General features: G+C 41.9%; 1 protein-coding gene across 11 annotated transcripts in view; it reads right to left on the bottom strand.

The window, feature by feature from the left end:
• The window catches only part of BPIFC (BPI fold containing family C), a 60,190-nt gene that overhangs the window by 36,111 nt on the left and 168 nt on the right, over positions 1-23,911 (bottom strand). For 2 of the 11 annotated variants that reach the window (XR_005365654.1, XR_005365653.1), the window contains exons 1-3: positions 23,539-23,743; positions 20,990-21,088; positions 5,018-5,111 (exon numbers count right to left, since the gene is read on the bottom strand). Coding sequence is in view for 8 of the 11 variants with exons in the window: in XM_038550755.1 (XP_038406683.1) it covers positions 5,018-5,035 (18 nt within the window). In the remaining 3 variants the exon portion in view is untranslated. Of the gene's footprint in view, positions 1-5,017; positions 5,112-6,546; positions 6,662-20,989; positions 21,089-22,965; positions 22,987-23,538; positions 23,744-23,799; positions 23,818-23,911 lie in introns of those variants that run through there. The other 9 variants (XR_005365651.1, XM_038550752.1, XM_038550755.1 and 6 more) reach the window with 8 other exon arrangements.

The raw sequence follows: 23,911 nt of genomic DNA, 5'->3' as shown, positions 1-23,911 counted from the left end.
GTATGGAATGGGAAAAGGTGCCCTTTGGAGATATACCAGCTTTCTGGTACAAAATAGGGCAAGCAGAAAATGTTCTAGTGTGTTCAGTGTGCCCAACTTGTAGGGAGAGCAAGGGCTTCCCTACACACCCCTTGAGCTAGCATTTTTAAATTTTTAGATTTGATTTATTTATTGTGTGTGTGTGTGTGTGTGTGTGTGTGTGAGAGAGAGAGAGAGAGAGAGAGAGAGAGAAGAGCCTGACATGGGGCTTGATTCCATGACCCTGAGATCATGACCTGAACTGAATCCAAGAGTCAGACATTTAACCAACTGAACCACCTAGGCGCCCCATGGGCTGGTATTTTGTCTAATGAACACATTGCCCAATTTACATAGGGGATCTATGTTCAGATTAGTGAACGTTCATGTGGGTGTTTTGCTGGAGACCCATGAGGTTGAGAATTGGGGTCTTGACCTGTCCTGTGATGCATACATCCACCTTCAGGTGTGAGGCTCAGTCAACTTGCTTACATTTGTCATCTGACCTCCCAGGACACCTCTGTCCAGACAAATTGGACTTCTGGTCCCTAAACACTCACCATGTTTCCTGCATAATGCCTATGCTTATGCTGTTCATCTTCACCTAGGCCTGTGGAAACTCTGTACATCCTTAAGGTCCATTTTAAATACAGCCTTCTTTCTGAAGCCATTTCTGACTTCCCTAAGCTTATCTAATTTCCTTCTGAATCCTTGATCAAAATATATATTTTTATTCATGTGTGTATATTTATTTTCTCATGTGCTGTCTGTCTCCTCTATGAGAATATAAGTGCCATGAGGGTAGAGACCTCATTTGGTTTGGAGGTCCTAGAGCCTGGCTTAGTGTCTCAGGTATAGAGCAATTGATAAGTAATGGTAGAATGAATCAACAACAACAAAAGAATGAATCAGGGAATCACAAATGAAGGAAGAACCATACCCTGTTCTGCACTATATTACAGTTCTTTGCAGAGGTGACTAACAAAGCATTTGTATTCTAGTGGAATACACTTTCCCATTATTTTTTTTTCACTTTCCCATTAGAACAGATATTGGCCACAGGTCAGGAGCAGGGTTAGGGAGGTTAGGTACCAGATCATGGGGAAGGGAGAGGTCTCGAGAGGACTGGCTAGTGTGGCTGGGGTACTGGGAATGGGATGGAGGACTCTGAGTAGTGACTATTTAGAAAGAGGCATTTCAATACCTTAACAGTGCTATGGCCTTAGCATTCAGTGTGATGTTTCTGCCCTACAGAATTGGTTTGGGTTATGCTGGACAATGCACAGAAAGAACCTGAGCAGCCATGCTGGGGGCAGGGCTATGGAGGGGTGACTTGGAGATGGTCAGGTGCAGAGGACACCAAGGGAAGCCTAGAGTCATGACAATAAGAGCCACAGGGGAGGACTTGTGTAGGAGACCTGTCTCTGGTCAGGCAGCAAGTGATCTGAGGGTTGGTGGAAATGTGAGGAGTGGGATAAGCAAGCGAGACGCAGGGTGATGTTAACACCTTATACTTCATTAGAATGGATGCAAGAGCTAGGTATAGTTGCCATCTGTGCTAGGCCCTCCTTGATCCTGGGGTGGCAGGGGTGGTGGTGGTGGTCAAGGGGTCTTGGAGAGGAGGATAGGCAGAGATGGATGAAACTATGGGAGTGAGAGCAACACTCCTGGGGCTGTTCACCAACTGATATAAAAGTATGTCCACATTTTAACAAATGGTGAGGCCATACTGATGTGTAGTCACTCTGACACTGCCGTGGGCAAAGAACTGTAAATGGATGTGTCATGCCAAGGCAGGCACGAGAGGGATTTTTTTTAAAGTGGAAAACATTTTCATAGCAGTAGAAAGTGAAGGGAAAAAAAGGTAGACCAAAAATTCTGTATGTATTAGACTGTATCCAAATTAAGGTTGAAATAATCTCTCTGCCCGGCATGTAGTAGGGCTTCAATAAATATTTGCTAACTGACCAACTGACTGGCTTACAAGATTCTGGTTAACAAAGAAAGGTTCTAGAAAAGTGTGGGGAAAAATGAGAAAACCAAACCATCATATAAATAACTCTCCATTTCTACAGTGAAAAAGCATAATAAACTAAAGCAGAGCTATTATTTGTTAATGGAATAAAAACTAAAATAATGAATTTGGTTTTTTTTTTCACCATTTACAAAACTCACAACAATTTTTGGAGGTTCATGTTACTATTATCCTACCTCCATCTTAAGCATGTGGACACAGAGACTTGGAGAGTCTGAATGACCCAAGACCATATAGTAAGTGAGGCACTTGGGAACCACACCTTTTTCTTCTGACTCCCTATTCTAGTGTTTATGAATTTTATTACTTGGTAAGTGTTGGATTTTTCATTTTCATCTCGGAACTTTAGGAGATGCTTGATGCCATCTTCTATGTGGAAAAAATCATTAAGCATCTGGAGATTTTAAAGCATTAAAGTGCAAATCCTTTCATATTTTCTTGGGCATAAATAGAGTTTTAAATGCCTTTCCAGCTGCAAAAATTCTATTTTCTCTTCACTGGGTAAAGGAAGTCTCTGAAATGGTCTACTTTGACAAAGGTCCAGGAACTCAAAATTGCACATAGAAAAACATATATTTTTTAGAAATTTTATGAGTAAATGAAATTACTGAGCTATAAGAGGATTGTACGTAACTTTCAGGTGAAGTGTTTGTTAGGATGATAATTTATGGGCAGAGGAGGGAAGGAACCTTGTCAAGCAAGGAGATGAGTCCTAAAAGGTTAAGTAATTTGGCTGACAAGTAAGGGCAGGATGAGTTGCCCGCTAAAGGAAGGGATCCAAGATGACTTAAAAACCCTGCCGACAAATCACCTATTTTGTTGTTTAAGGAATTATTTCTTTCCAAGATTCAAAACCTCAAAAGTCATTACATTTCCATACCAATAAATGGACAGAATAACACTTCTAAACTAGATGGCCCTACCATAGCAACGTTTTTCTAGATATGTCTCCCGAGGCAAGGGAAACAAAAGCAAAAATAAATTATTGGGACTTCATCAAAATAAAAAGCTTCTGCAACGTGAAGGAAACAATCAACAAAACTAAAAAACAGCCTATGGAATAGGAGAAGATATTTGCAAATTACATATGCAATAAAGGGTTAGTATCCAAAATAATTAAGGAGCTTATATACTCAGGACCCCAAAATTTTACAGTAATCTGATTCAAAAATAGGTAGAAGACATGAACAGACATTTCTCCAAAGAAGACAATCTCCAGATGCCCAACAGACACATGAAAAGATGCTCAACATCACTTATCATGAGGGAAATACAAATCAAAAGTACAGTGAGATACCACCTCACACCTGTCATAATGGCTAAAATCAACAGTACAAGAAACAATGAGTGTTGGCAAGGGATGTGGAGAAAAAGGAACCCTCCTATACTATTAGTGGGAATACAAACTGGAGCAGCCACTGTGGAAAACAGTATGGAGTTCCACAAATAGTTAAAAATAGAATTGCCATATGATTCAGTAATTGCACTACTGAGTATTTACCCCCCAAAATACAAAATGTTAATTCAAAGCGATATGAATCCCTTTGTTTCACCCCTATGTTTCACCCCTATGTTTATAGCAGCATTATTTAAAATGGCCAAATTATAGAAGCAGCCGAGTATCCATTGAGAGATGAATGGATAAAGGTGTGATACATACACAGACACACACACACACACACACACACACATGCACTCAGTGGAATTTGATTTGGCCATAGAAAAGAACAAAATCTTGCCATCTGCAACAACATGGATGGAGTTGGACAGTATAATACTAAATGAAATAAGTCAGAGGAGGAAAAATACCATATGATTTCACTCATATATGGAATTAAACAAAGCAAATAAGCAAAGGAAAAAAAGAGAGACAAATCAAGAAACAGACTCTTAACTATAGAGAACAAATTGATGGTTAGCAGAGGAGGTGGAGGGGATGAGTGAAACTGGTGATGGGGATTCAGGAGTGCACTTGTTGGGATGAGCACCAGGTGTTGTATGAAAGTGTTGAAATCACTATGTTGTACACTGAAACTAATATTACATTGTATGTTAACTAACCTGAATTAAAATAAAAATGAAACAAAGACATAAATATATTAGGTGACCCTTGCCGTTCTGATGACCAGAAACAAGAAAACTCTAGAACAGCTTAGAAAATTCCTGAGACAGGTCGACTTACCATTGGTATTTACTGAGGGGAGTTTTATAGGCTTTGGAAAAATCAGTTAAAGGAGATGATGGATGAAATGCAGCCTTTAAAACAGGATCAAAGGTTGGAAAAATTAAGTCCAATTGGTTTAAGGAAGCCTAAACTGTCAGAATATTCCAACCTAATGGTTAAAACAAAATGTGTATAAGACATCTAAATCAATAGGTATAGGATACGAGGAGAACTGGAGGCTATTTCAAGGAATTCAGCTCTCACATCTGATTTTTACCAAGATCTCAAGTGACAAGGGCATTGAAAATTTACACCTAGCCTTCCCCAAACTCCTTACTTAACACAAACAGGTTAAACAAGTGGGAGGGCCTTAGCTCTGGCAGGATGTAGGTCACTGATGTGGTTTGAGACCTGGGTCCCAGAACACAGACATCACAGCAGCCCCTTCTTCCTAAATCCACACTGGTTCAAGTTAGAGACAAGTTAGAATTTTCTTCCATTGAGTTGGGTTCCCCCCTGAAATGAAGGCAAAAATAAGTCCAGAAGATTGAGTGACTGTCTTAACATTGCTGAATGAGGCAAATGTCAATCTGTCATTCACACCAACTCTCTTTTCTTAGACCTGCTCATAGCCTTCTGGGTCGGCCTAAGTGACATAAAAGACAAAACAGAAAAACCTAGGCAGACAATGACTCAAGCCACATGACAGCGGACTGACCAGGACATCGCCAGTGGAGAGGGTAATCCCCGCTGGGAGATTGTGCGCTGGCAGAGATCTGAAGTTTGCTCACGATTCTTACCTCAAGCCGAGGAAGCATCCAAAGCTGGGGAGTACCTTCGATTCCTTCTGCCTTTGAAACTATGTGTTCCCCACTTGAGCCTTGAACCCAGCTGCTGAAAAGACAAGATAATTAAGTCTGAATCATCTACAGGTGGATTTTTTTAAATGCCTCTTTCAAAATGTGATACATAATTGCTACACTTCAATTGCCCAATAGCATGAATGAACACTACAGTCTCTACCTAGATGAGCAGACAATGCCACCCATGCAATGATTACTCCCTGTAATACACACACACACACGCACACACACACAACTATTATGACTACATTACCAGAATGATTAAGTCATGACTTTCAATGTACTGAAAAAGGTGTCAAATTGCATTGAATTGGAAGAGGAAGAATTTTCCTTTCTGGGATAATAAGCCAGTTTCTCCTGCTCAGGGTACCTAAAGTGGATGGCTCCACCACTATCCAGAATACCTTTTGGACTTTTGGTGGATCAGATTCAGTCTGAAAGTGTGAGGGTTGATAACCGGGCTGACCTAGTTACCGCCTTTATCTTTCAGGGTAGGAGCACAGATGGGATCTCTAAGTGTCTGCTCCCTTTCGGGGTTGTTAGTGCTTTCCGCTCCCAGCATTTCTTTGAGGTTAAGTTGGGTGGGTGCCTGGACTCCTATGTGACTTCACATCGGTAGGTTCTAAACCCTATCTGCCCTCCCATCCCCCATGCTTCAGTCATTGCATTTTACATGGCCAGGGATCTGATTGCATGAAGTATCTAAGATCTTATTTATAATCTTCTGGGTAAGATAGGGCAACCAACTGCCCTGGTTTTCTCAGGATGCAGGATTTTCAGTACTGGAACCAGAACAGGGATGCCTGGGTGGCTCAGCTGTTGAGTGTCTGCCTTTGGCTCAGGTCGTGATCTGGGGGTCCTGGGATCCCACATTGGGCTCCCTGCATGAAGCCTGATTCTCTCTCTGCCTGTCTCTGCCTCTCTCTCTCTGTGTCTCTCATGAATAAATAAATAAATAAATAAATAAATAATCTTAAAAAAAATAAAACCAGAACAGTCCTGGGGAAACCCAGGATATTGGTAACCTTAAAATGAATAGTAGGCATGTTACTTGGCATTGTCTAACTCCTGACAGCTTTTCAGGTTTTTCACCTAGGGCACCTCCAGTTATGCTTATCCATTTAACTTGTATTTCCTTAGGGACAAAACGTGGATAAAAATAGTATCTACCGGGGATCCCTGGGTGGCGCAGCGGTTTAGTGCCTGCCTTTGGCCCAGGGCATGATCCTGGGGACCCGGGATCGAATCCCACGTCGGGCTCCCGGTGCATGGAGCCTGCTTCTCCCTCTGCCTAGGTCTCTCTGCCTCTCTCCTCTCTCTCTCTCTCTCTCTCTCTCTGTGTGTGACTATCATAAATAAAAAAAAAATAGTATCTACCTTGATACGTTCTGGTGAAAAAAAATGTTGGTAACCGTCAGTCTGTTTGGGCTGCTATAGCATATAAACAACAGAAATTTACTGCTCACAGTTCTGGAGGCTGGGAAGTCCAAGATTAAGGAGCCAGCATGATCACGTTTCCCTGGTTCATAGTCAGCACCTTCTGGCTGTGTCCTCACACAGTGGAGGGAGCCAGGGATCTCTCTGGAGCCTCTTTTATATGGCATTAGTCCCATTTATGAGGGCTCCACCTTCATAACTTGAGCACCTCATAAAGGCCCCACCTACAGATACTATCACCTTTGGGGATTAGGATTTCAACATATGAATTTTGGAGGGACACAAACATCCAGATTATAATAATAATCTGTAAGAATTTGCTCTTAAAACTGAGAAATGCTATCAAATTTTATTCATTAGTATGTGGCCTTATCAATGGTGATACAGGGTGAACATTCTCTCCTCATAGAATCACTGTCAATCATCACAGATCCTACGCATTCAATCCATAAATATTGGGCACCTACTATGTGCAAGGACCTCTTCAGTAAAAACAATAGGATCCCCAGGCAGGTGAAGTTTATTAAACAAAGATATAAAACAAACAAACAAACAAGCAAACAGCAAAATAAATAAAAATGTATAGATTGTGACACATGCTATTAAGGAAATAAGGGAATGTATTGGTGTGGTGGTCTTGTAATTGGCAGAGTGCTGTCACTGTAGGAGGCATGCTCGCTTTGTGGGATGGTCCAGGAAGTCTTCTCTGAGGAGGTCAATTTGAGCTGAAATCTGAGCTCTGAAGGGAATGGGAGGAGAGAACAACAAAGGTGGACAGTATGCCTGTGCTGCATGAAGGATAGAAATACTGGTATTAGGCACCTAAAAGGTGTCAGGTGGGTAGTTGAAGTTCTGGGGAAAGTTTGGCCAGAAATATGAATTTCTAAGTCATAATTCTGGAGGTGAAATGAAAGGCCAGCAGTGGACAGGTACATGTGAGGCAGTTTCCCACAGTGCAGGTACTACGGAGGGTTGTGGGATAATCTCAGGTGCTTGACAGATAAATACTTGAAATTGTATTATTATTGTTTTTAGTGTGTGAGGAACAAAAATACACAACCAGACATGGAAGAAGAGGCATGACATCATAGATCACAAGGAAAAAATTTATAAAATACCTTATATATTTCTGTCCCTTCCTCAGAATCTTCCCTGGGTGGCAGTACCAGTTTCTCCCCACCCTCCCCCCTGGTCCTAGGTTTTCCCTCTATCTGTCCTGCCCAGAGTGGCTGCTTGGCCCCATCTTCTTCCCCTGCTCCCCTACTACCCAACTGCCTCATTCCTTTTCCCTGTCAGTAAGATCCCTGTCCTGCTCAGCCCCCTATTTGCCTCTCCTATCTATTAAGCAGCTGCATAGGATCTGCTAGAGTTATAGGGAAGCTAAACATTATAACACAGTAGTATTTTTCTGATGCAAATATTAACTTTTCCTTTTGTCCTGGAAAATCTGAAAGCCTTGGTGGAAACCTGAATCATTGTTGTTCATTCTGGGGCATCTGGCACAGGATTTGAGGGGAGTTCTCAGGAAGTGTGGCCTGAAGATAGTAAATTGGGGCTCTCGCCTCACAGGGACTTGCCCTGCCCACTCCACTGGGGACCCTGAGCAATTTACTCCACTCCTCGGTCTCAGTCATCCTCTGTAAAAGTGGAGATCACACTTACTTTTCAGAGTCAATGAGAGTTAAACTGAATGAACTAGCACATGGTTTTTCATACAATATTAATGAGATGCATTATTATGTTTCTCTATTTTTATTTTAAACATACAAAGTTTAGTTTCCATGGTATATATTTTTTCATTTACCTTCTATTTGGAAATTTGTAAGTTTTTCCTTTACATAGCTTCCCTTTAAAAAATGTACATACAGTTTTTTAAAAATAGTATTTTTTTTAGAGAGGGAGGGAGAGAGAGAGAGAATCAAGAAGACTCTGTGCCGAGTGTGGAACCTGACTTGGGGTTCAATCTCACGACTCTGAGATTATGACCTGAGCTGAAATCAAGAGTCAGGCACTTAACTGACTGAGCCACCCAGGTGCCCCTAAATAATTGTACATAGAGTTTAAGAAGTAGGCTGACTTATATAGAGAAGGAAAATAAATAATGGTGCAGCTCAGGCAAGACATGGAATAATTCTAGAAAAAGAGGCTCAAATAATTTGAGTTTAGGAAACAAAGATAGCAGAAGAGAGGGCAGCTAGTTTGTTTTTGTTTAGAAGGGGCCTGAGAAGTAGGCTCCTTAGCCTCCTTTCTACTCAGGGAGTGGCTTTCAGGCGAATTTGCTGAATTCATCATCACAACAAAATCAAGTAGCACTATGTCTAGTTTCACTATTTATTTTAACTTTTCAGATTTAACTGAAAATTTGCTGGGAACTCTTGCTTATCCAGCCTACCCACGATGGCAATCTACAGGCAAGATTAATTATTTCACTTACTAATGGCTGACAGCATGTTAGTCTCTGCAGATCAAGGGACACCTTTAATTAAAACTCCAAAGAAACATCATAATTAACTAGGTAGAATGATTGTTCATTAAAGAAAGATTTCAAAGTGCAGTGTTGAGGAACTGAGTGTCCTACTGCTTGGTTTCTAGACTTGTCTGGGCTATTCTCATATAGAAAAAAAGCAATCTGAATACCAGGCTTTTTTTTTTTTTTTTTTTTTTTTTTAGCTGAAGACAAATTTTACTATTCTTTGCAGGAGAATAAAGTGACAGGGGAGAGGGATCATCTGTATATGGGGGGGGGGTGTGAACCAACATTTTGTGTTGGTGAGATCTGGTTAAAGGGACACCCTGAAGAGGGAATAAGAAGTAGGAAAACATAAGAGCTAACATTTTTTGTTATGCTTCGGGCACCAGCCATATATTACCTTGCTAAATACCCATCAAGACTGTATGAGGTACTAATATTATCTCAATTTTATAGGTGAGGAAACCAAGAGGTTAAGTATATGCCTAAGCTTAGGTGGAAGAGCCAAGACTCAGGACCCAGGTGTCTTGCTTTCCAGAGTCTGTGTTCTTAACCCTAATGCCAAACTGCCTCTTCAAGAAGGTCGCTATAGAGCAACCCACAGCCCAGGGGACGCGGAAGGTGAGGAGAGAGAAGGATGCTGTTGCTAGGCAATAACATCTGCTTTTTCCAAGCTGCTAACTGAATCTGTGAGAGTGACACAGATATATGTGTTTGTTTGAAGTTGCTAGCTTAGTCCTGAATGGAGGAAGCGGTCTGGAATTTGTGTGGCTCTCGAGAGAGATCAGTAACCCTACCGTTCACTCTGGACAGGCTCAGGAGACATCTGGCAGAGTCATCCTATCACCCGGCAGCATCTCCCCCTCTCTTCCCAGCTCTGTCCCAGGCCACCCTCTCTTGATGCCTGTGATGACTAACCCAGACCATGGCTCTCCCGCTAGTCACATTCTGGAATGGTTTATAGTAAGGAAGTATAGTAAGAAAGTATAGTATAGGAAGTCCACTTCTTTCTGGTTTTGAAAAATAAACAAACCCACTTATTCACCTCACTTATCAGTTGTCTAAAAGGGAGTTACATTTTATTATTTGCAGTTCAAAGTGAATTTAAATTCATGTTAAATTTGATATGAACATACATATGTCTTTATGAGACATATTGTGGAACCAACCAGACAAGACAGTGTGATATAACTCTGAAATGTCTGAGAACCACCACTGTGAGCCCAGTTCAGACAGACAAGGATTTCTCTACCTCAATGCTTATTGACATTTTGGGCCATAAATCTTTGATGTGGAGGCTGTCTTATTATGCATTGTAGCCCCCTGGCCTCTACCCTGATGTTATTAGCACCACTTTCTCCTGCCCTAGTTGTGATAAAAATGTCTCCAGACTATGGCTAATGTCCTTGGACAGGCCTTGATTAGAATCAAGAAAATGAAATATATTAAAGTATTCTATCTAGCCCTTGCTATAGAAAATGGCACACCTCTGGGGGGTGGGGTGTATGTCAGATTCTAATATTCCTAATAATATTCTTAATTTTCAAATACATATTTGAATACATTCTCCTGGTCATCGATTCAAATACTGAGGCTTATGTATCAAGATGTGAAAATCCTTGATGTTCCTCCCACCCCTTATCCCTGTCTTCTGTATACCTCCCTCTAGTTTGCTTTCCAAGAATATTTTTAAAATATTATTTATTTATTCATGAGAGACACAGATAAAGAGGCAGAGACATAGGCAGAGGGAGAAGCAGGCTTCCTGCAGGAAGCCAGATGTGGGACTTGATCCCAGGACCCTGGGATCATGCCTTAAGCTGAAGGTAGATGCTCAATCACTGTGCCACCCAGGCGTCCCTCCAAGAATATTTTTATTTCTTTCTTTCAATAGATTCCAGACATCTTCATTTGGTCCTTGGATAGAGTTTTAATCATTTCAACAACTTCTAAACATCCTTTTCCTAACTTGCATGATTCTAATTTCATTCCACAATACTTTTTAAGGTCCATTTCAATTTCTCATCAAGCACAGCAGCTACCTCATAGTGTTTTATAAGTGTTGAGAAAACCCAAAACAACATAGCAAGACCACATGGTATAGACCAGTGGTTCCCAAAGTGTGGCTTCACAGTAGCATCACCTGGAAATCACTAGAAATGCAAATCCTCAAGCCCTTCTCCAGACCTGCTAAATCAGAAACTCTGTGTAAATTAAAGCTCACGATTCAGGAAAATGGATTTGACTTAAGTAAACACTCAGACTAAGGCCAATATGGCTCTCTCTGGTAGAGACAGAATGAAAACCTTACTTTCCAAACACATATATCAAGAATTCAGATATAAACATGGATATCTTAATGCCATTTAAAAATTTTGCTTAACCAGTCCTAACTTGGGGGTCGGGATTGAACTTTGTGAAGATGGATTATATTTCCCCTTGAGAAACACATAACCTAAGACTGGAGAAAGCCTGATGTGCAAATAATTGCACTGTGATATGATGGGTAACATTGAAAAGCATGTTCCAAGTGTTCTTGGAACAAAAAGGAGCAACGCACTAAGAAGAATATCCCAGGAAGAAGGATTAGCATGTGCAGAAGCACAGGAGCACACAAACATATTTGGTAGGAGAGGACGTAAAGCAGGGGAAGAAGCATTTTGGAGTAATGCAGTGTGAGTATTCTATAGGGGTCATTGGGTAGATTGAAGAAAGTGGCTTCTAGCTGGACTACGAAGAGTTTTCATCATGCACAGAAATTTCATTTATATTCAGAAAACTAAAGGAAACACAACAATAAGGAAAAAAACAATTAAAAAGTGGGCAAGAAATTTGAGGACCATCTCACTGAAGATCTATAGATGTCAAATAAACATACAGAAAGATGCTCAACATCATTACTAAGAATTGCAAATTAAAGCAATGAGACACAACTATCTATTAGAATGGTTAAAGTTAAAAACAACCCGACAATACAAATCAATGGTGAGGATGTAGAGAAACAGGAACTCTCTTTCATTGCTAATGGGAATGCAAAATGGTACAGCCATATTGGGAAACAGTTTGGCCATTTCCTACAAAATTAAACCTAGTCTTGCCATAGGACCCAGCAATGGTGTTTCTGGGTGTTTATATAACTGATTTGAAAACTGAGGTTCATGTAAAAACCCTGCACAAACTACAAGTGTTTATAGCAGTTTTATTCATAATTGCCCCAAACCAGAAGCAACCGAGATGTCCTTCAATAGATGAATGGATAAACTGTAGTACATCCATACAGTAGAATGTTATTCAGCCTTAAAAAGAAATGAGCTATGAAGCCACAAAAAGACAGATTAATCTCCACTGCGTATTACTAAGTAAAAGACATCAGTTACAAAGCCAGAAAATGCTACATACATTATGATTCCAATCATATGACATTCTGGAAAAGGCAAAATTAAAGAGATGGTAAAGAGATCAGTAATTGGCAGAGGTTGGGGAGCAGGTGATGGTGGAGAAGGCTGAACACAGGGGATTTTTTATATTAGTGAAACAAGACATTACGCATTTGCCGAAACTGATAGAACCTACAGGTCAAAGAGTGAATCTTAACGTATGTAAATTTTAAAAAATCACATAGGAGACTGAGGGGTCCAAGAAAGGGTGCAGAATGTGAGAAAAGAATCTAAATGTCTTATAAATGTATGAAACAACCTTGCTGAAGGGGACTGGGAAACAAGGTGCTGACCTGTGTCACTTTGGGAATGAATGAAGTCTGTAAGATGAAGGAACAGTTGTTGGAACACTGTACTCCAGTGGACAATGGGTTAAATCCTGAAGCTATTATACACAGATGCTGGAAATGAATGATTACGTAAATGGATGGTGGATGGGGGGAGCTAGATTTGTCACAGTTGGGTTAGTAAGTTACAGATAAGCAAGGAGACCAGAATGGTCAGGTGGTAATGGATTATAGGTGGAAATATCAGAAAGAACTTATGCTCAGCTTAATATAGATACAAATGGCTATGTATGGATATTTGTGGGGGCATGATGGCAGAGGAGTAGGGTCCCCAAGTCACCTGTCCCCACCAACTTACCTAGATAACTTTCAAATCATCCTGAAAACCTACGAATTCAGTCTGAGATTTAAGGAGAGAACAGGCTCCCTGCGTGGAGCCTGCTTCTCTGTCTGCCTGTGTCTCTGCCTCTCTCTGTGTCTCATGAATAAATAAATAAAATCTTTTTTTAAATTAAAAAAAATTTTTTAAATTAAAAAAATTTTTTTAATAAATAAAATCTTAAAAAAAATAAAATAAAGAGAGAACAGCTGGAATGCTACAGTGAGAAGCGTTTGGGCTTCTATCAAGGTAGGAAGATGGAAAAAAAATAGAGAAATAAAAAAGCATCCAAGGGGGAGGGGCCCCGCGAGGAGCTGGGCTCAGGCCGCCCGGCGAGAGCCTCCAGGACAGGAAAGCCCCGTCCCGGAGAAGCAGGAGCTTCACCAATCTTCCCGGGCGGAAAGGCGCTCTCAGGAAGCTCGGGCAGGATCCCAGGAGGGGCGCGGATACCCTCAGGCTCCCAGGGACACTAACACACACCTGCACCCCGGGGGAGAGCGTACCACACCCCGCGGCCGAGCTCCCTAAAGGGCTGCAGTACGCGCCCGGCTGGACCCAGGAGTAGCTCGGAGGGGCTCTGGCAGAGGCTCCCCGGGGAGGGGGCTGCGCAGCCCCAGGAGCACGATTCCAGTGGTGCAGGCCCCGAAGCCCAGGGCGCCGGGGGACACAAGACAGCAAGGACGCTCCTGCCGCTGGGCAGCCCCGAGCTGTGCAGATCGGCGCCCCGCCCCCGGAGCATCCAGGCCTCTGCGGACTGGGAGCTGCAGTAGTTACTGCTGACTCCAGAGCTGGAGACCTGGCCACCACCACCGGTGTTGTTCCTCCTGGTGTCACCTTGTACCTGGGACTGAGCAGGGGCCTCACAGGATAAACAGCTCCCACTGAGCCGTGCACCTGGCAGGGGGCTGGGCAGCTCTCCAGGTGCACACACCTGAGAATCAGCACAGCAGGCCCCTCCCCCAGAAGACCAGCTGGAAGGACAGGGGAAAAGCAAGTTATTGACCAAGCAGCCCTGGAAAGTTCCAGGGGAAGTTAAGGAATTTACAGTATATAGAATCAGAGGATACTCCCCCACTTTTTTTTTGTTTTCTGTTTGTCCCCCCCCTTTTTTTTTTTTCTCCCCTTGTCTCCTCTTTCCAGTACAACTTATTTTTGGCCACTCTGCACTGAGCAAAATGACTAGAAGGAAAAACTCACCACAAAAGAATCAGAAACAGTCCTCTCTCCCACAGAGTTACAAAATTTGGATTATAATTCAATGTCAGAAAGCCAATTCAGAAGCACAATTAAAAACCTACTGGTGGCTCTAGAAAAAAGCGTAGAGGATTCAAGAGACTTCATGACTGCAGAATTTAGATCTAATCAGGCCGAAATTAAAAATCAATTAAATGAGATGCAATCCAAACTGGAGGTCCTAACGACAAGGGTTAATGAGGTAGAAGAATGAGTGAGTGACACAGAAGACAAGTTGATGGAAAGGAAGGAAACTGAGGAAAAAAGAGAAAAACAAGAGATCATGAGAATAGGTTAAGGGAAATAAATGACAGCCTCAGAAGGCAAAATCTACATTTAATTGGGGTTCCAGAGGGCGCCAAAAGGGACAGAGGTCCAGAAAGTGTATTTGAACAAATCATAGCTGAGAACTTCCCTAACTTGGGAAGGGAAACAGGCATTCAGATCCAGGAGATAGAGAGATCCCCCACTAAAATCAATAAAAAAAACGCTCAACACCTTGACATTTAATAGTGAAACTTGCAAATTCAAAAGATAAAGAGAAGATCCTTAAAGCAGCAAGAGACAAGAAATCCCTAAGCTTTACGGGGAGAAGTATTAGGATAACAGCAGACATCTCCACAGAGACCTGGCAGGCCAGAAAGGGCTGGCAAGATATATTCAGGGTCCTAAATGAGAAGAACATGCAGCCAAGAATACTTTATCCAGCAAGGCTCTCATTCAGAATAGAAGGAGAGTTAAAGAGCTTCCAATATAGGTAGAAACTGAAAGACTATGTGACCACCAAACCAGCTCTGCAAGAAATATTAAGGGGGACTCTGTAAAAGAAAGAGGAAGTCCAAGGAAACAATCCACAAAAACGGACTGAATAGGTATCATGATGCCACTAAATTCATATCCTTCAATAGTAACTCTGAACGTGAATGGGCTTAATGACCCCATCAAAAGGCGCAGGGTTTCAGACTGAATAAAAAAGCAAGACCCATCTATTTGCTGTCTACGAGAGACTCATTTTAGATATAAGGACACCTATAGCCTGAAAATAAAAGGTTGGAGAACCATTTATCATTTAAATGGTCCTCAAAAGAAAGCAGGGATAGCCATCCTTATATCAGATAAATTAAAGTATATCCCAAAGATTGTAGTAAGAGATGAAGAGGGATACCATATCCTACTTAAAGGATCTATCCAACAGGAGAACCTAACAATCATGAATATTTATGCCCTGAATGTGGGAGCTGCCAAGTGTATCAATTAATAACCAAAGTTAAGAATACTTAGATAATAACATACTTATACTTGGTGACTTGAATGTAGTGCTTTCTACAATTGACAGATCTTCTAAGTACAACATCTCCAAAGAAACAAGAGCTTTAAATGATACACTGGACCAGATGGATTTCACAGATATTTACAGAACTTTACATCCAAACGCAACTGAATACACATTCTTCTCAAGTGCACATGGAACTTTCTCCAGAATAGACCACAAACTGGGTCACAAATCAGTTCTTAACCAATACCAAAAGATTGGGATCATCCCCTGCATATTTTCAGACCATAATGCTTTGAAACTAGAACTAAATCACAAGAATTTTGGAAGGATTTCAAACATGTGGAGGTTAAGGACCATCCTGCTAAAAAATGAAAGGGTCAACCAGGAAGTTAGGGAAGAATTAAAAAGATTCATGGAAACTAATGAGAATGAAGATACAACCATTCAAAATCTTTGGGATACAGCAAAAGCAGTCCTGAGAGGGAAATACATTGCAATACAAGCACCCATCCAAAAACTGGAAAGAACTCAAATACAAAAGCTAACCTTGCACCTAAAGGAGCTGGAGAAAAACAGCAAATAGATCCTACACCCAGCAGAAGAAGAGAATTAATAAAGATTCGAGCAGAACACAATGAAATAGAGACCAGAAGAACTGTGGAACAGATTAACAAAACCAGGAGTTGGTTCTTTGAAAGAATTAATAAGATAGAGAAACCATTAGCCAGCCTTATTAAAAAGAAGAGAGAAAAGACTCAAATTAATAAAATCATGAATTAGAAAGGAGAGATCACCACCAATACCAAAGAAATACAAATGATTTTAAAAATTTATTATGAGCAGCTATGCGCCAATAAATTAGGCAATCTAGAAGAAATGGACGCATTTCTGGAAAACCACAAACTACCAAAACTGAAACAGGAAGAAATAGAAAGCCTGAACAGGCCGATAACCAGAGAGGAAATTGAAGCAGTCATCAAAAACCTCCCAAGACACAAAAGTCCAGGGCCAGATGGCTTCCCAAGGGGATTCTATCAAACGTTTAAAGAAGAAGCCATACCTATTCTACTAAAGCTGTTTGGAAAGATAGAAAGAGATGGAATACTTCCAAACTCATTCTATGAGGCCAGCATCACCTTAATTCCAAAACCAGACAAAGACCTCACCAAAAAGGAGAATTATAGACCAATATCCCTGATGAACATGGATGCAAAAATTCTCAACAAGACACTAGCCAGTAGGATCCAACAATACATTAAGAAGATTATTCACCATGACCAAGTGGGATTTATCCCCGGGATGCAAGGCTGGTTCAACACTCGTAAAGCAATCAATGTGATTGATCATATCAACAAGAGAAAAAACAAGAACCATATGATCTCAATAGATGCAGAGAAAGCATTTGACAAAATACAGCATTCATTCCTGATCAAAACTCTTCAGAGTGTAGGGATAGAGGGAACATTCCTCAGCATCTTAAAAGCCATCTACAAAAACCCCACAGCAAATATCATTCTCAATGGTGAAACACTGGGAGCCTTTCCCTTAAGATCAGGAACAAGACAGGGATGTCCACCCTCACCACTGCTATTCAACATAGTACTAGAAGTCCTAGCCTCAGCAATCAGACAACAAAAAGAAATAAAAAACATTCAAATTGGCAAAGAAGAAGTCAAACTCTCCCTCTTCGCAGATGACATGATAGTCTACATAGAAAACTCAAAAGACTCCACCCTCAGATTGCTAGAAGTCATACAGCAATTCGGCAGTGTGGCAGGATACAAAATCAACGCCCAGAAATCAGTGGCATTTCTATACACTAACAATGAGACTGAAGAAAGAGAAATTAAGGAGTCAATCCCATTTACAATTGCACCCAAAAGCATAAGATACCTAGGAATAAACCTAACCAAAGAGGTAAAGGATCTATACCCTAAAAACTACAGAACATTTCTGAAAGAAATTGAGGAAGACACAAAGAAATGGAAAAATATTCCATGCTCACGGATTAGAAGAATTAATATTGTGAAAATGTCAATGTTACCCAGGGCAATTTACACATTTAATGCAATCCCTATCAAAATACCATGGATTTTCTTCAGAGAGTTGGAACAAATCATCTAAGATTTGTGTGGAATCAGAAAAGACCCCAAATAGCCAGGGGAATATTAAAAAAGAAAACCATATCTGGGGGCATCACAATGCCAGATTTCAGGTTGTACTACAAAGCTGTGGTCATCAAGACAGTGTGGTACTGGCACAAAAACAGACACATAGATCAATGGAACAGAATAGAGAATCCAGAAGTGGACCCTCAACTTTATGGTCAACTAATATTTGATAAAGGAGGAAAGACTATCCACTGGAAGAAAGACAGTCTCTTCAATAAATGGTGCTGGGAACATTGGACATCCACATGCAGAAGAATGAAACTAGACCGCTCTCTTGCACCATACACAAAAATAAACTCAAAATGGATGAAAGATCTAAATGTGAGACAAGAATCCATCAAAATCCTAGAGGAGAACACAGGCAACACCCTTTTTGAACTTGGCCACAGCAACTTCTTGCAAGATACATCCATGAAGGCAAAAGAAACAAAAGCAAAAATGAATTATTGGGACTTCATCAAGATTAAAAGCTTCTGCAGAGCAGAAGAAACAGTCAATGAAACTAAAAGACAACCTACATGGGGATCCCTGGGTGGTGCAGCGGTTTGGCACCTGCCTTTGGCCCAGGGCAGGATCCTGGAGACCCGGGATCGAGTCCCACGTCGGGCTCCCGGTGCATGGAGCCTGCCTCTCCCTCTGCCTGTGTCTCTGCCTCTCTCTCTCTCTCTCTCTGTGACTATCATAAATAAATAAAAATTTAAAAAAAATAATAGACAACCTACAGAATTGGAGAAGATATTTGCAAATGACCTATCAGATAAAGGGCTAGTATCCAAGATCTATAAAGAACTTATTAAAATCCACAGCAAAGAAACAAACAATGCAATCATAAAATGGGCAAAAGACATGAACAGAAATCTCAGAGGAAGACATAGACATGGCCAACATGCACATGAGAAAATGCTCCGCATCACTGGCCATCAGGGAAATACAAATCAAAACCACAATAAGATACCACTTCACTCCAGTGAGAATGGGGAAAATTAACAAGACAGGAAACAACAAATGTTGGAGAGGATGTGGAGAAAGGGGAACCCTCTTGCATGATTGGTGGGAATGTGAACTGGTGCAGCCACTCTGGAAAACTGTGTGGAGGTTCCTCAAAGAGTTAAAAATAGACCTGCCCTACGACCCAGTAATTGCACTGCTGGGGATTTACCCCAAAGATACAGGTGCAGTGAACTGCTGGGACACCTGCACCACAATGTTTATAGCAGCAATGTCCACAATAGCCAAACTGTGGAAGGAGCCTCAGTGTCCATCGAAAGATGAATGGATAAAGATGTGGTTTATGTATACAATGGAATATTACTCAGCCATTAGAAACGACAAATACCCACTATTTGCTTCGACGTGGAGGGACCTGGAGGGTATTGTGCTGAGTAAATAAGTCAATCAGAAAAGGACAAACATTATATGGTCTCATTCATTTGGGGAATATAAAATTAGTGAGAGGGAATAAAGGGAAAGGAGAGAAAATGAGTGAAAATATCAGTGAGGGTGACAAAACATGATAGACACCTAACTCTGGGAAATGAACAGGGGTAGAGGAAGGGGAAGTGGGCAGGGGCTTGGGCTGACTGGGTGATGGGCACTGAGGGGGGCACTTAACGGGATGAGCACTGGGTGTTATGCTATGTGTTGGCAAATTGAACTCCAATAAAAAATTTTTTAAAAAAACCAAATGGCTATGTATGGAAACGGTGTATACATACACGTATCTCCTTGCTGTGTCAGGTGAAAGGCTTAGAAGCAATAATACCTCAATAGCAATGACCACACGTAGCACTCAGATCTTGGTTTCTAATACCACTCTCCAGTGAAAAGAACTAGGGCACCTTGGAAAAATGGCTGATTATAGGGTTGGGGGAGGAGCTTAGATCCAAAATGGTCCTAAAGTATCTTACAATGCCTGAAAATAAGAAAGTGCTAAAAAACAGAACAGAAGAACAAAAATCCACAATGATGTCAAATGGATACAGTAGCCAAGTGAAAGATTTCCCAGTGGCCAAAGCTGGAAAAATCTGAGCAACAAAACAAAGTAGTATTGGATTATAAGCCAAAGTATAAAATAAATATAAGTCCATGGGATCCCTGGATGGCGCAGCGGTTTGGTGCCTGCCTTTGGCCCAGGGCGCGATCCTGGAGACCCGGGATCGAATCCCACATCGGGCTCCCGGTGCATGGAGCCTGCTTCTCCCTCTGCCTGTGTCTCTGCCTCTCTCTCTCTCTGTGACTATCGTAAATAAATAAATAAATACCTTTAAAAAAAAAAAGTCCACACTGATGTAAAGGTTTGAATAGAGAATAGACAAATCTCCTGTACAGAAGAAATTCGAATAATTTATTTAGATACTTCATCCCTAATAAGGTGGAGCATAACTACCACTCTAAGTGTGGCCTGTGCATAGTGGCTTTCTTCCAAAGGCTATAATATGAAAAATAGAAAAAAGGAGTACTTTACAGTGGAGAAGCCAAGTGATCAGAATTAACAGCAACTGGGAGAAGTCATATTGACAGTATGCACTGTTGATGTGTTGAGAATGGCATCTTGACTTCAATGGTTTTCCTCCCAGGAGTACATTACCTTAGTCTAATCATGAGAATACATCAGACAAATCCCAATTGAGGGATGTTCTACAAGCTACCTGGCTGGTAATCATTAAAACTGTCAAGGTCATTAAACTGTCATAGCTGAGAAGAGCCTAAGGAGACATGATGACTAAGTGTAAGGTGGTGTCCTAGACAGGATCTGGGAACAGAAAAAGGACATTAAGAAAAAACTGAGGGAATCTGAATAAAGTAGGGCCTTTGGTTAATACAAACGAATCCACATCAATTCATTAATTGTGATAATGTTCCACACTCGTCTAATATGTTATTGATAGGGAAAATTGGGGATGTGGTATATAAGTCTTTATAATCATTCTATAAATCTAAAATCATTCTAAAATAAAATGTTTATTAAAAAAGTCTACAGGAAGGGTATGTATTCCCATAGAACAGCGACATTGTCCCTTTTATTATTCTATAAAATGGTCCATTAACATTTTTTGTTTCTGAACTCTTTGAAAGTTGCAGCAATTGTCGCTTGCAGACATTAAAGTGACATCCTGCAAGAAATTTTAAAAAGTTCTCAAGGAGGGAAATAGTTGAGAGAAGGGGTATATAACATTGTCATAGATCTTTGAAGTTTTGGAGGATTATCCTCTAGAGTACCTTAAATCTTGCTGGTGCCTTGGTGATGTTCTGGTTCTCTTCCAGGACCCTTCTAAACCTCTGTGGTTGGATTATTTCTGCCATGTTGGTGGTTATACCCTGTTGGGCAAATGATTGAGACAAAGATCCCAGTTAGTTTAGTTTTCTATTGTTTTAATAAATTATCACAAATTTAGTGGTTTAAAAAAAAACCAGTAAAGGTATTATCTCAATCTTTAAAACAAAGATATGGGACGCCTGGGTGACTCAGCGGTTGAGCATCTGCCTTTGGCTCAGGGCGTGATCCTGGAGTCCTGGGATCGAGTCCCACGTCAGGCTCCCTACATGGTGCCTGCTTCTCCCTCTGCCTGTGTCTCTGCCTCTCTCTGTGTCTCTAATGAATAAATAAATAAAATCTTTAAAAAAATAAAAAATAAAACACAGATATATTTGATACATTCTTATTACTATTTTCATTTTTATTGATAATAACTTATCCAGGTTTACATCGTACTAAGAGGTAGACTGCGGTAGATGGTCTTTAAAGATGGCCATCATATTAGCCTTGCACTGCTTTCTCCAAGAATGGTATCTGAGAGAGAAATAAACATCTTGTTGGTCACTATTATTTCGGATCTCTTAGGGCAGCTGAAGCTATATCCTTAACTAATAAGGCCTCCAAATATAGCCATTTTCCAGCTTCTATTATTTCTGCCTCTGGAATATCATACCTGTCCACCCATCATCTCTATTCTTACTGTCATCCTACTAATTCCTTTTTTTTTTTTCTCTCAGTTACCAAAAGAGCCTTCAAACTCAGCTGGTCTCCAATCCAGTGGTTTTCAAGGCAATTTCGCCCTATAGGGAGTATGTGGCAGAGTTTGAGGACAGCTCTGGTTTTTACAATTGGGGGAGAGGTTTCTAGTAGCATTTTGTGGATAGATCAGGGATGCTGCTAAACATCCTACAAGGCATACATGAGTCCTCCACAACTAAGACTCAGGAAGCCCGAAATGTCAACAGTGCCAAGGTTGAGGAACCCTGATCTAATATATCCCCTACACTCAATAGGTGATAGGTTCACATTTCAGATCTCAGCTATGCCCCTTGTGGTGTATATCTGTCAGACTCATGGCTTCCTACCGTCTTTTGAATGGCCTTTCTGCACTGAGGAAATTCCAATTATTTTAGGTCCTGCCTTTCTAAGGAAGAGTTTAGACCCCCAATTTCAGTCTCCTTTGCAGCCAGGACTCAGACGTGGGCCTCAGTCTCCCTCAATTAGATGCCCCCTATGAGCCTTTGATTTAGAAGTAAGGTGAGAAAATAGGCTCTTTTGGAAGCTTGGCATTTTGTTGGTGCAGGAGGCTGTAACAACTTGTGGCATTTGAAGGTGGCAGCCATTCTGCAGTGGTTGTCAGGGTGACAGCAGTGTCATCCTGGGGCGGGGTGCGGCAGCAGCAGCAGCTGCAATCCCAATCAGTCATAGTAGTTTCCTCACCAGGCCAGTTCTTCAGCGTGGTTCTGAGTTTCACTTCTGGAATTAGCCCGGAACCACTTCTTTAGTCCTTCACAGAATTCCCGGAGCTATCCGGTATCCTTTTTAACATGTTCCCTGTTAGTCAGCCAGACTCAATCTCTATTGCTCAGAACCAAGAAACCTGATAAAGAATCCCCTGCTTAAAACTCTGCATTGGCTTCCCATACATTCTAGAATGTGTCTCAAATCCTTTGCTTAGCTCAAAGCTTTATCTGGAAAAGTACCCACTCTGTCCTTCCCTCTGGTCACACTGAGCCACCCTGCTCCTACCAGCCTTCCTTAATCTCATATTGCTTGCCACTAAAGAATTTAGGGGCACAATCACTCTTCTGTATGTACCCCACCCCTCGGGATTGTTCTTTATAATAAAAAAAATCATTACACTCTACTACAAGAGTTGATTCATTCAACTGTAAACTCTGCACTCATTCTTTGAGTCCCCAGGCACCTGGAATAATACCTGGCCCAAAGTAGGTGTTGATGCCTGTTTGAAGATCAGGACGTGGACAAGTACTGCCACCTACTGGGAGAAACTTCATTCAACTCTAATAATGATTTGGACAATGGCTAGCATACAAGGATGAAATCTGACCATTCCCTAAGTTATCATCATTGTTGTCCGACTCCCCAGGATAGGGTTCTCCCAGGCGGCTCCCAGTGATCCCTGTCCAGTGCTATTCATGCCCTTGGGTTGATCCTCCCACACTGAAGGGTTGGCTCTAATGACAGAAGTGGTGGTGCCTGCCTTCCGAGGCTAGAGCACAAAAGACATCGCAGCTCCTGCTTTGGTCGTTCCGGGACCACGTGTTAGGAGGGAGGCCAGATGCCGTGTCGCGGGGACACTCCATTGGCCCTACGGAGGGGTCCACGCCGTGGAAACCAGGCCTCCCGCCCACAGTCGGGGGAGCTCTCCTGCAAGCAGGTTCTCCAGCCTGAGTCAAGGCTTCAGGTAACTGCAGCCCCGGCCTACATCTTGCCTGGAATCTCTAGAGACCAAGACAGACCCACCCACCCAGCCGTGCCCATACAGAACCTCTGGGACAATTAATATTCGTAGTTTTAGGCTGCGAAGCTTTGGGGTGATTGCTGAGCGACACACTACTCCTCTCGTCTCCGACACAGATCAGGGGACCACAAGCTGTTTCATATTTTGCTGTTCCACGAGGAGACGGGCAGAGCCTGGGCTGCACCGCAGGCTTCTCAGAGCCGAGGCCTGCGGCTGGAGCTGAGCGCCGCGGAGCGCAGGCGGCACGAGCCCGGCACGCCCGGGCCCGCAGAGCGGCGAGTCACGCACCCCGCAGCCGCGCCCTCGACGGAACGTCCTCCGCGGCCGCCTGGGAGGAGCCGGCACAGCCCTGGCCACGAAGGGGCCGCGCCGCCCCCGCCCCCGCCCCGCCCAGGCCCCG

The sequence above is a fragment of the Canis lupus genome, chromosome 10 (genome assembly GCF_011100685.1).
Source record: "Canis lupus familiaris isolate Mischka breed German Shepherd chromosome 10, alternate assembly UU_Cfam_GSD_1.0, whole genome shotgun sequence".
Classification (NCBI taxonomy): domain Eukaryota; kingdom Metazoa; phylum Chordata; class Mammalia; order Carnivora; family Canidae; genus Canis; species Canis lupus.
Note: the sequence above shows the minus strand (reverse complement) of the source record. Positions and strands in the feature narration are given on the sequence as shown.